At 41.2% G+C, this 12,765-nt stretch overlaps 1 protein-coding gene across 5 annotated transcripts in view; it reads left to right on the top strand.

Annotated features, from left to right (window-relative positions):
• The window catches only part of coro1ca (coronin, actin binding protein, 1Ca), a 52,229-nt gene that overhangs the window by 17,843 nt on the left and 21,621 nt on the right, over positions 1 to 12,765 (top strand). For all 5 annotated transcript variants that reach the window (XM_053653840.1, XM_053653842.1, XM_053653841.1 and 2 more), the window contains one exon: positions 8,732 to 8,928. In XM_053653840.1, coding sequence (XP_053509815.1) covers positions 8,732 to 8,928 — 197 coding nt within the window. The remainder of the gene's footprint in view (positions 1 to 8,731; positions 8,929 to 12,765) is intronic.

Below are 12,765 nucleotides of genomic sequence, written 5' to 3'. Positions count from 1 at the left end.
AGTACTGAACTTTTGCCTCTCTATCACCATCTCTATTTGAAGCATAAAACTGCAAGTTACCTGCAAAGTTGTGGTTTTTAAAATTTTTTTTTTATTATTGTTTTATTATATAATGTGTTGTGCTTCGGCACTGCTACTCTGCATGGATGAATCTGATGGTTTGAGGTATTATGTTTGGGTTGTATATTGGCTCCAATACTTGACAATTGCGGTGGTGGTGAATACTTTTTTTTGTAGGTGAACTGCTCTCTCTCATAGCTAGCAGAAAATAAGTTCAATTTAACTCAATGACCATAGCAAATCAAACAACCTAGGAAACTCGATACCTAGCTGAATCAAATGAACAAGTGTGCTATTGTTAGCTAGTTACCTGTTGAGCCACAGAAATGTCATTACCTGTTCAGCAGAAAAAAGCCATCTCTGTGTCAGTCTTGAATCCCTTCTGATCTGAATTTTCGCCATGTCTCAAAAGACATGCTAATATTTCTTCTCGTTTTAGCACGTGCCCTGTTGCGTTCCCTTTTTAACTGCAGTTCGCGCTTTCTTGGTTTTGACAACAGCTGATTCCTCAGATGTCAACGATGATTGCGTTTAGAACTATCCAGATTAAAGAAGCCATCTAGATGACAAGTTTAAATAAATTCTAAGCCACTGTTGTACGAACAAGCTACACACACTCCTCCATCCTCAGCCCTCACACACGTGATACAGTAGCTGGGTCGTCTTCTTTCTGTTTTCGGACGTGACGTAACCACGCAAAGACGAATGACATCAAACTGACGTTTCCCGCGAAATCCGACCCGACACCTCAGATTATGAATTGTTATTATAAGCTTACCGTTATGAATTGGGGTACAGTCAGGAGACAGTTTTGAACACCAATTTTTGCTCAGTAATTGATTTTTGTTAATTTTTAAACAACTAAAAGGTTGATAAGGCAGCTTTAAAGTTAGTTATTTATACCAGAACATAGCTGAAATCTTGATTCTGATTTGTCCGACTATAGTCACGGCTGCAAGGTTTACATTAATGTGCTTGTTGTGATACGTTATCGTTTCTATAGTACCACCTTGCACATGGACTTGTATGGTGGATAGTTTGAATATGGTGAAGTATCAAATCAACACTTAAATAGAACTTTTTCAACAGCATGACGTTGGTTAAAAGGTCTTACCCAGTAACACACTATGCAAAAATTGAAGGAAATTCCAGAAATGATGAGGAAGAAGGTGATTGAAGTACATCATTTTGGGAAGGGTTACAAAGCTATTTCAAAGGCTCTGGGACTCAAAAGAACCGCAGGGAGAGCCGTTATTTCCAAATGGAAAAACTAAGCACAGACGTGACCCTTCCCAGAAGCGTCCAACCTTACAAAATTCCTCCAAGAGCACAGCAACGATTCATCCAACATGTCAGAAAAGAGCCAAGGACAACATCAAAGGACCTACAGGCCTCTCTTTTATCAATAAAGGTCACAGTCCATGACTCTGAAAGACACTGGGCAAAAAAGGCATCCATGGAAGAGTGTTGAGGTGAAAACCACTGCTAACCCAGAAGAGCATTAAGTCTCGTCTGAATTTGGCCAAAACACACCTTGATGATCCTCAAACCTTTTGGGAGAATGACAGGCGTCCCGTTACATCTGGCGTAAACCAAACGCAGAATTCCACAAAAAGATCATAACTACAGTCAAGCATGGTGGAGGAAGTGTGATGGTGTGGGGAAGCTTTACTGCTTCAGAGCCTGGGTGACTTGCAGTAATTGAGGGAAACATGAATTCTGCTCTGTACCAGAAAATCTTAAAGGAGAATGTCCGGACTTCAGTCCGTAAGTTGAAACTCAGGCACATCTGCATTATGCAGCAAGACAACGATCCAAAGCTTTGGAGTAAATCCTAGTCCTAGAAGTAATTGAAAGACTGATCTCCAGTTATTGGAAGTGTTTGCTTGCAGTTATTGCTGCTAAAGGTGACACAACCAGATTTAATTTAAGGGGTCAATTCAGTTTTAACATTGGTGATAGGTGTTTGATAACTTTTTTTGATTCAAGAAAAAAAACTGCTTTGTGTGTTTACTCGGGTTGCCTTTGTTTTATGTTGTATTTCATTTGCAGATTTAAAACTATTTAGTATGAGAGATGCACAAAAACCAAAGAAATCAGGACGGGGCAAATACTTTTTCCACAGCACTGTGTGTGAAACGCATTTACACCAAAATATTGAAATAAATTATATAAAGTTGTAGTATCTGCTACTATGTAATAATTACAAAGTGTCAATATTTTCTTTTGCTTAGCTTACCAGCTTGCCATGTGCTAGAATCATAAATCTGGAAGCTTTCCGTGCTCTTGTGTGTTCAGGGATGTTTTATTTATAATTTACAAACAAAAATCAACATACTTAATGAGGTAGAGAAGTAGTGGGGAAAAAAAATAAACCGGTTCAAAAAATGAAGTTTATGTACGTTTACTGTACTTTAACAGTACTCTGCGTAACATTCACGTATATACTCACAGATGTTCGGACACCTCACGGTATCCACAGTACTCTCACCCAGCCCATATATTGCATCATTTGTGAAATTAATAACTGCTGTCTTTTGCACTTCAAATCCCATCAAAAAAATCTAGCAGACCAAAGGTCAGCCGCTTGTCCGTTTGGCTCTAATATTAGCACGTGTGCCTGTGCCAGTGAAAATCCCTTTCGTTGGGCGTATATTTTTAACCCAGTCCAATCTTTTCAACAGTCTCGCTAGTGAGAAGTTCGATTGGTGCGCAGTCATCCGGTTGGGAACTGATATTGTGTGTGCTTTGGCACAGGATCCACACGGTTCTGCTTTTTGTGCCGCGTCTCTGTAAGGTCTCTGTAAGGTCTTCATTGTTCACTTTTTAAAGCCAATTTTCTTACCATTCAGCATCTGGCTGCACGAAATTCCTCCTCGTAATTCCTCAGTGTATGAAGCAACTACAATCCACGGCCTTGTAGCCTGTGGTTATGACAGGATTATGTGGTTGGATTGCATTGTGGGGTTTATTTTTATGAAACCTTGCGTTACGTAAGTGACTCGATTGCTCGTCTTGTAGAAGTTTCCGTACTGCCTTTGTCTGGTGAAGCAACAGTGTGTTTTAAGGTTGATTTTTGGGAGATGTTTTGTATTCTTTAACACCATGGTAGGAACTTTTTAAAATAACTTTAAGAAAATTGTTGTTATAGCAAAGATATTGGTTCATGTATGTAACAGGTGATTGATTCTGTGGCGTATTTTGTGTACACCCATATCTTGAGCCAAACCAGACTGTAATTTATGTCCAATTTTTATTTATTGTCTTGCCCTAGATTCATCCCACAGGCTGCTTTCCCTCTAACAAAAGAATCCAGCAACAGCATTTTTTCTTCGAAAGAAAACCCCTCCGATTAAAACCAGCAGTGTCTCCTCAGAGCGTTTTTGCACATAAAAGGTCAAACTCACCACTATTATTTTTTATACATATATATAAGTAATGCCTGCTGGGAGACTGGGTGGACGTTGCTAAGCAGCGTGATAGTGTTGGTAAACACTGTCTGAAGCTCCATGTGTGTCTTGGCATGGTTGTTCTGCTCCACGCTCCGAACGTGAGGCTCCAGTGAGTCAGCCAGTGCACACACTGACCTGCGATCAGGCCTGACCTCAGTCCAGTCTGCATATCTGCACTCAACCGCGCATGAAGCAAGTCTCCGTCAGAGTGGTTGTCTTTCCGTCTCCCTTTCACGCTCCGTCTCCCTACCTTATCGGATGTACGCCTGCCAAGAATGATGTTGTGGCTGATGTTGAGCCAGACAAGTAACATGGTAGCTTGGTGTCTGCTTCTAAGTGTAGCCATGTGACTAAACTCTGTCAGTAACCCAATCAAAATTCAGAAATAATCTCTCTTCCCCATCCCTCTGAGAAGCAGAGTGAAAACGAACGCCAGTTACGAATTGACTTTCAGGCAAGCCGTGCGTGAACGTTAACTGCAGATTGCACTTTCCTGTTACTGTGAAAGCATTTGACATTCAGTTCTTCAACATCTTTACCCCACCCTATTATGTCGCAGCATAGTACCTTAATGAAGATACAGGATAAGCCAGTTGGGTAAATGTGTCTCTGACTACCTTTATGGAGAAGACTACCTTTGTGCCACTTCTGTAATACACTCCATGTTATTAACTATAGGGAGTTTCCTCCATATTGATCTTAGTTGCGTAAATTTTGCGGTGGTGTTTTAATGCTTTGGTTACCATAAAGATCCACAATGTTGTTGTTTTTTATTTTTATTTTTTAAAATGGCCATGTATAAAGTATTCTCTGATGCACCGCCCACACCTATCCAAGTGCCTGAGGTTTTCATTTATGGTTCTCATTTGGCTGCCACTTCAAATCAAAAGTGGCTTCCAGTTAAGCTGAGTAGACGATGGGTAACATCCTTACTCAAGGCCACAGCAATGACTACATGGTGGAACTCATAACCGTCCAATTAGTAGCACAAAGCCTTTGTACATTTGTCTGGCCATAAGCTTCAGAATCAAGGATTTGCAATCTTATTGACTTTCTGCACTTCTGTGTATACACACTTCCATGCCTTGATTACCAACAGGAAAATTTAATTATGACCCTGTAAGAGAACTTTTCACTGCATTTTTTTGTATGTATGTGTATGTGTATATATATATATATATATATATATATATATATATATATATATATATATATATATATATATATATATATATAAAATAACAGGAACAGGCTGATTGAAACTGCAGAGCAGGCAGTTCTTGGCCAGGTTTAGTGACGTGCGAAAATTCTGGCTTATAAGATTGCTTATTAATTTACTTTTTTTTTTTTATGAACATATTTAGCTACGTCACATTCCAACAGTCAGCAGATGAAATAGTCTTTGAAAGCACCATTATTGCTTGATTAGTGTGGAGATGAGGTGACCTTTAGAGACACCCAACCAACCCCCCTACTTCTTATGCACTGTGGGATTTGGCCATTTGTAGACTTCCTCCCTTCAGACTTCCCTCAATTGGAGTTCTGAAACATGCAAGCTAAGCACACAACCCAGGCAGTTCTGTTGTTTTAGCGTTAGCATGGTGGTGTGAGACTGTGAGACCAGCTATTTGCCTTAATTTAGCACTTTTGAGATGTCTTCTGGAAAGTGTATTACATGATGAAAACTGTACACGATGAACACAGTTTCAGTTACGGGTACTGTGATTGATCTTTCTGAATTGTGCTGTAGGTGTGCTGTAGCACCTGCTCAGTAATGTCGAATCATGCCGCTCAGATTCTTTTCTTCGGGGCTTTAAAGCTCATGAATGTGCCTCTGTATATGTTCACTCAGGGGTGCCATGCAACGGATTGACGGTTTTTCATGGTGACAAGTATGGCAAGACTGAACAAGATCGCAACATATTATTTTCTTGAGATTTCTTGGGTTCTACTGCACAGGTGTGCATCTTCACTAGCTTGTCTATGTACTCATGAGAATTTTATGAACTGAACTAAAAAAGGAAGCAGGTATAGAATTGAAAACAATGAAGCTCATCCAAAAATGGTCATGTTGCCAGACATCAACTTCTGCTTGTTTCTGTGATTCTTCAATGTTCCTCTTGTTATGTTCCGCATTTTGGGGGTTTGTCATGTAGCTGTCTTTTAATGGGACCAGTCAGGAGGAAACAAAGCTTTTGAAAAAGGTCAGAAATGGGAAGCGACACTGCTTTTATTTGCTTGGAGTGCGTGTGGTATCCAGACCTTCTGACTGAGCCACTAAAAGTGACCTTTTATTAAAGGAAAGCCTTTACAGTAAGGCCCTTGTGGCAAGCCTGAGACTTGAGAAGCGGGCAACGAAAGGTAACAATAAGGTCTCCACTGTGCTCTTGGCTTATGTGTGTTTTCCTTTAATAAACCAGTGATTGTTTTAGAGATTAAACTTCAGTGGTAATGAAGGAAAACCCATTCCTTTTTACCTGTTGCTTGTTTATTTTTAATTGCCTCTGGGGCCATTTTCCAGAAACCCCCCTAACTCTGAAATCGCCATGGTTACACAACAGACAAGATTTGATCTTTATCATGATCTTTACTCCTCTATACCTATCTGGAGTTCAGAAACATTTTGATTTTCCGGAATCCCATATACCTTGTGTTAATACCACAGCACCGTTGAATTCTTGATTCTGATTGATTCTGAGGAGCTGTTGATTAAGTTTCTACAACAGTGACACGGACAGTCATTTCAACTGCATGGCAGATCACATGTTGATAATAATGTGCTTGTTCTAATATCATCATTGGCCATGATCATTTCTGTAATAATAAAAATTAAAAAAAAAAAAGAAATCGTTTGCATATTGCAGTTACCACCTTCGCATCAGGCTTCATCACACCACCCAGTCACTGATTATTTTGCATGCAACACCATTCCCCCAAGTTGTTTATTCCTTACTTTCTACCATTAGCTGTTTTCTTTTCTAATCTGAAGTGGCGCATTGTAGCAGTCGCAGTGAAAAATACTTGGTGCTGAATCCAGTCCTCCCTACTCAGTATATGTGGCTTCAAATAATGGCTTTTACTTCCTTTATAGTGGACTACATTTCAAATGGGCTTAATCAAATTGGTTGCCAGGTAACAGACATGAGTTTGGGATTTCCTAGATTCTGAAATCAAGATAGGAGTTCCTCCTGAAGTATCTTTCGCTTGTCAGGTCTTAACTTGGGACTTACGTCTGAGTTCTAGATAGATGAAGCTAGGATTCGGAATAAGAACTGCGTCTGGTATGTTTCTCTGTTTTGGTACGTGAGCAGTAAACTGCCGAAGGGAGAGGAGAGCAGCAGAGGCAGCAGTTTGGCATGTGACAGCATGTGAAGGTTTTATCGGGAGACAAAGTCCACATTATCTGCCTGAGTCACATTGGCCACCACACCCGCCAGCAGGAACCACTTCCTGTATTGGTGTCTCCCTTCCCCCTCCTCTTTGCAGCAGTGGAACCCAGTGGAGTCCATATCCGCATTTGTAGCTGGGACCATCTATGGTCAAATAAAGCAGATTTGCTAGAATGAAATGATGGATTTGTTTTTGACATTTCTTCACACCAGGGAAGTGCTAGAGTTGATTGGGTGAGACAGTGTGTCCAGACCCTGGGGTGTTATCTTTTCCGTGTCTACCCATGTGTACCCATATTTCATTTTACTTCTAAGCTGAGATTTTCTCCACGTTCTATTTGTCTTGCTTAGCGTAGATATGTTTGAACTTCAGGTTGTTGGATTTGGTTTTAGTTTGGGTAGTTTTTATCAAGTTAATGTAGTCATGATGTAAGTCATTGGGGTGGTAATTGGAAGGTCATGAGTTCAAATCCTACCCCTTCCAAGCTGCTGCTGCTGGGTCCTTGAGCAAGCCCGGTAATCATCAACTGCTCAGTTGCTCCATGTTCAAAGTTTAAGAGATTTGTACTGTATTTCTGTGGGTACTAACAGCTGTATAAATGGTAGTTTGGATAGACACCCCATTATATAATGAATGTCCTTCAGCCCCATATCACTCGACAGACCTGCTTCCACCGTGCATGTGTTCATTCACACTAGCTCTAAAAGTGTAAATAAAAATTATTTTGGTGTACCAAATGGTTGATAATCTTTGAGTCATTGCTCTCATGAGGTCCATGAGAGCATCTGGATGCAGAACAGTTTCACTTTACACTTTACAGCCAGCGTGTGTTGTCGTCTTTAACACTCCTCTGTCCTTGTGTGATCTGTATATGCGAGGGCTGCTCATAGAGCTGTGGTTTTTCTGGTGCAGAATATATTTGAAATTCCATCAAACTTGATTTCTCGGTTAGACGGTCATAAGCAGTGTGAGATACAATAATACAGAGTACAGAATCTTGACGTAAATGAGCTTGTGTACCACTCATTATCCTGCAATGGTACAGGCATGTTTACTGTTGGTGTGTCCTAAACCACACATTAGATGTCTTCATGTGGATCGTTATGTGTTTCCGTAATTGTTTGGCCGCTATGTACACTTTGATTGTGGGATTCTATGAGTATCTAGTAGACAGTCCCATCCATTAGCCATGTCCCACAGCTACCACCAAACATGGTGGTACAGATGAGGATAGCTGCTGCCCTCCTCCAAGTGTGTTCAGCTGCTTAGCACTGATTTCAAAGGAAATCTCTAAAGCCATCCAGTGCTAAGCGGCTGAACACACTTGGAGGTGAGCGGTAGGTATCCTCATCTGCACACATGACCCAACACAGGGGTTCCCAAATTTTTCCAGGGCAAGCCCCCCCCCCCCCCCCCCCCCCCCCCCCCGGCATTAACATTTGACCGAGGCCCCCCTTTTGCAAGATGTCTTTGAAATACATTAAAAATACAGACTTCTGAAGATATCCCCCTTTTTTTTTTTTAAATAATTACATCTTACATCTATACATTACATTAGGAATTGATTGTGTGTGTGGTTGTTGAGGCCCCCCGGCCGGCCCCCGCTTTGAAAACCACTGACCTAACAGATGCCCCTGGTTGGTTAACATCTTACTAATTGGTGAGGGAGTGAGGTACTCCATGCTTTACACCAAGAAAGAGATGATCCGTTTATGCTGTTTTGGGCCCAGGCAGTGAAAACTTTTGGGGTTTTTTTTTCCCTGCTAGTTCCACCAATTTGTCTGCTTTCTACATGATCTTAAGGCTGATCTCTCATTCTCCCTCTGCAGATATGAGACGGGTGGTGCGGCAGAGTAAGTTCCGGCACGTGTTCGGCCAGGCGGTGAAGAACGACCAGTGCTACGATGACATCAGGGTGTCCCGGGTGACGTGGGACAGCGCCTTCTGCGCCGTCAACCCCAGATTTGTTGCCATCATCGTGGACGCTAGCGGTGGCGGAGCGTTCATGGTTCTGCCTCTTCAAAAGGTAAAGCCTGGGGAAGGAAATTATGATGTGCATTATGGACTGCTGAACAAAAGAAAAAAATTGTTAGTTGGCCACCATTTTGTGCAGATATCTTGAATGATGTGGCCAAGTAGACAGTCAAATCCCCATTTCTGCATTTTACATTTTATTTATTTGACTGATTACTCAGTGATACAATCCAGACCAAGAGCTCATTAATTGCAGGGCTTGATCAAGACCTTCACAGCCTTCCACTCACTAAAACAGAACACTTGAGCTGTTACTGTCCCCTAGGCCAAACAAATGCACAGTTTCTTCTGTCAGGTCTCAGGTCACTTCAGATTCCTTTGTGGTTTTTATTTATTTATTTATTTATGTTGTGTATATGCCAATAAAGCCAGTCTACCGCAATAGGAGCATCAGCAGTAGTATTAATAATTAAAAAAACAACAACTCATCTCTGATTTTACATTATATACAACCTTTGGTCTTGGAGTTTTAAGGTCCTTAAGTTTTTTAAGTGCTTCTGAAATCAAAATACATGTTTGTAAAAACTCTGAAATATGTGTCAAAGAGCTTTGTGTATGTCCCTTAGTGTTATGGACACCAGTATCATGCATAGGAATGTATATCTAGGAAAATAAAAAATAAAGTAGTTGTGGAGAATTATTTTTAATAAGTCGTTTCTGGGAAACTGATTAAAAGCTACTGATTATGCATCCTGTAGTAGTATTGTTTGCCCAATTAAATGGTCTCTAGAATGTAAATGTCTCACCCCTGGAGGCAGTGGTCTCGCTCTACAGTAGCAGATTGTTAGCAGCCAGCATTAGGTGTTTTTTGTCTGTGTGTCTTAACATGCACTATTCCCTTTTCCCGCCATCCCTCGGTTGAGGAAAACTCGGTTGGCGTTTATTTAATTTGAAGAGGGTGGAATTTGTGTGAGTTGGTGGTTATGTGACGGCCGCTTTACAGAGTGGTGTTTTACCAACTTGGGGTGGATCAGTACCGCAATATCAGTTACTCAGACAGATCGAAAGCCCGGTTCATCTTTATACACTGTCTGAGCATCTGCATTACGACTAAGTAAAATATAATAATGTTAGATGTGAACCTTGTATCTCTCCAGCGCTTCTGAGAGTCGACATAAGCTCAAACGTATGTATGGCATAGCTCCAGAACCGCACGGCATCTTGTTGTTTATGATGTGTAAAGGTGGCGTGAGGAATCCTCCACAGTTTAAAAAACAAAACAAAAACCGCTCTTGTTTAACTCTTCGTTGTTCATGTTTAGTTAGTTCACTATGCTACTGTCAAGCTTGTTTAGATTCGGCGGGGGTGTCTCAACTGCTATTGGCTGTTACATGAATCAGTCAAGCAGCTCAACACGCCATCATGCTGACTTCCTGTTTCAAAAGGAAATGCATCACCGTACAGAATCGAATCACTGCTTTCGAGCTGTTTTATGGGTATGGCCGCTGGCACTCGGTCCTCAACGTTGTATTTTTTTTCTGACTTACCAAACTGAGGTGCAATCTAATTGGTCAGCACTTTTTCTTAAAAGGATCCCACAGGGTCATGTGCAAAATGTGTGCGCTGGAGGTCGAAGAGAAGGCGGCTAGTGTGAAAGCAGCCCCCTCCTTTCCGGCGGAAATGTTCTGTGCTGATACCAGAGCCGGTTCTCATTTACCACTTATTGGAAATCAGATCCCTCTGCTCTGAAATCCTCCATTTTTTTTTTCCTGTCTTGTTGGCAGAAACAATATACTTTCTTGATCGCTTTCATCGACCTTTAGTCATATCCAGAGTCCTGCCGTATTGACATTTTTCTCTGCCTCAGCACAGGGATTGTGTGACGTCGGTCATTCTGTGATGTAAGCGGATCACGTGTCCTGTTCAGCAGCGAGACAAACCGGTCTGCTATGCAATATAATCAATGGGCCACTTACATACAGGGATCCTTTAACTAAGAGCTTAATTTTCCTGGCCTCTTAAACCCCGAGTGACCTTCTGTTTTCTCCGCCTCAGCCTGCCTCTGACCTTTTTAGGAGAGCTGGGAAACCCGTCCAGCTTTAAAAAGATGCAGGATTTGCTTACAAGCCGCACCTGATTTTACTGTTGCCTTTGCGCTTTTGTGGTGTAAACATTATACCCATATTGTTGTCGTCGTTCACAGCTCCTCTTACCCTTACTTCTCAATTGGTCTCGGATCAGTGTAACGAAGATCTGCTTCAACATCCGTGTTCAAATAAAGACACGTTGAGGTCTGAGGGACCTGAATGTTTACAGTTCTGTTTAAAAGGCCCAATACGCATGTAGTGAAGTGGTTTGAAGACTACTAGTTCAAAGATGATCTTATTTTCCTGTTGGACAAATGATAATTTGAGTCCTTGAGGGGGGAAAAAACGGCTAGCGTAAAAAACTTGAAGAACCGATCATGTTCCATGACAACATCTCTAGCTTGTCATATTCATGATTGATGTAGAAAATAAGGCATGAACAATTATTGTTTAAAAAAAAAAAAAGGGCATTATTTAAAACATTATTGAATCAGTGGTTCAAGAAGGGGGGGCATTTTACTGTGAAAGAAACAAAAGAGTATACTTTTTATCTGTATGTAGTTACGTTTCATCTTGTGGAATGCCCACAAAGCAAGTTAAATAATATTATCGCTTACGTTATAGCAGCTATAAACAGTAGTTCCGTCACCAGTCTTTCTCTTTTCCTCTCTCTTGAAGTTAATAAGACACACAATGCAGCAGTTGAAATAAAATAAAAAGCAGTTGAAGTGAAATAAGTCAATACGGAAAGATCTCATCCTCTCCACCCAGTTAAGTGTCGCTGCCATGTGGCAGGTTAGCTCGAGTTTTAAGAGCTTTCGGGTCTTCACTCGTGAAGTGATTTTGTGCTGCAAAATAAATGTTATGCTGGAAAACAAAGAGAGAGATACGGACAGATATGGACCAGCAAAAAGAGAATCGTTTTGACCCCGAGAGGCCGTGCGGGTTTAGCTGCACAGCTGTCACTGGTGGTGATGGAGGCTCAATTTACCGCAGAGCATCAAAACTGTGGCCAGCGTTCAGAGGAAACTGGGAAACAGCCATGACACTTGAGACATGTGGCATTCAGAGCTCATAGTGAGGCCTGTCATTAATGCCTTAAGTGCTTTAAAATCCTAATTTGCTTGTTTTGTCACACTCAACTAGCTATAATATACTGAACGATATGGACATGCCGACGTGTAGGCAGTCAGTATTGTCTTATTGTGTGTGTGTGTGTGTGTGTGTGTGTGTGTGTGCGCGCGCTTGCTTTGTGTCATGATTGAAAGTGGAGCCGGTGAGTAATGTTTTCATGAGCACGGCTACATATTCTGACAGATGGGTGTGTGTTTGGAGTTCTCTTTCTGCAAGCTCTTTTGTGCTGTTCTGTAGATGAATTCGTCTTTCTGAATATGCTGTGCGTGTGTGCGTGTGTGTGTGTGTGTGTGTGTATGTGTGTGAGACCTCTCGAAATTAAATCAGTTCTGACTGTTGTGATGTAGACTGGACTAAAATGCCTCATTACTAGGGCATGAAGGTTTTGTTTGTTTGTGATTGAGAAGCTGCATGGTTGTAGGTTTTGTAGTTTCACTTTCTGATCTTAACATTCTGTGTGGTGTTTAGTTTTTTTTACTATTTTATTTTTCCCGTTCCTCCTTCTTCAGAATGTGTACATGGTGACGTGACACATGCCTAACTAGTGGGCTCGTTACATCTTGTTCAAACTGTCAGACTTTCAGTAACAAGAAGCTTTTGTGAGAGTGCATGGGTTCATGCAGGCCTGTCATGCTGTTAACCCTACGCTCACCTTCTCAATTCTAAAT

Source organism: Ictalurus furcatus, chromosome 22, assembly GCF_023375685.1.
Source record: "Ictalurus furcatus strain D&B chromosome 22, Billie_1.0, whole genome shotgun sequence".
Classification (NCBI taxonomy): Eukaryota; Metazoa; Chordata; class Actinopteri; order Siluriformes; family Ictaluridae; genus Ictalurus; species Ictalurus furcatus.
The sequence above is the reverse complement of the archived record's forward strand: the minus strand, read 5'-3'. Positions and strand labels throughout refer to the sequence as shown.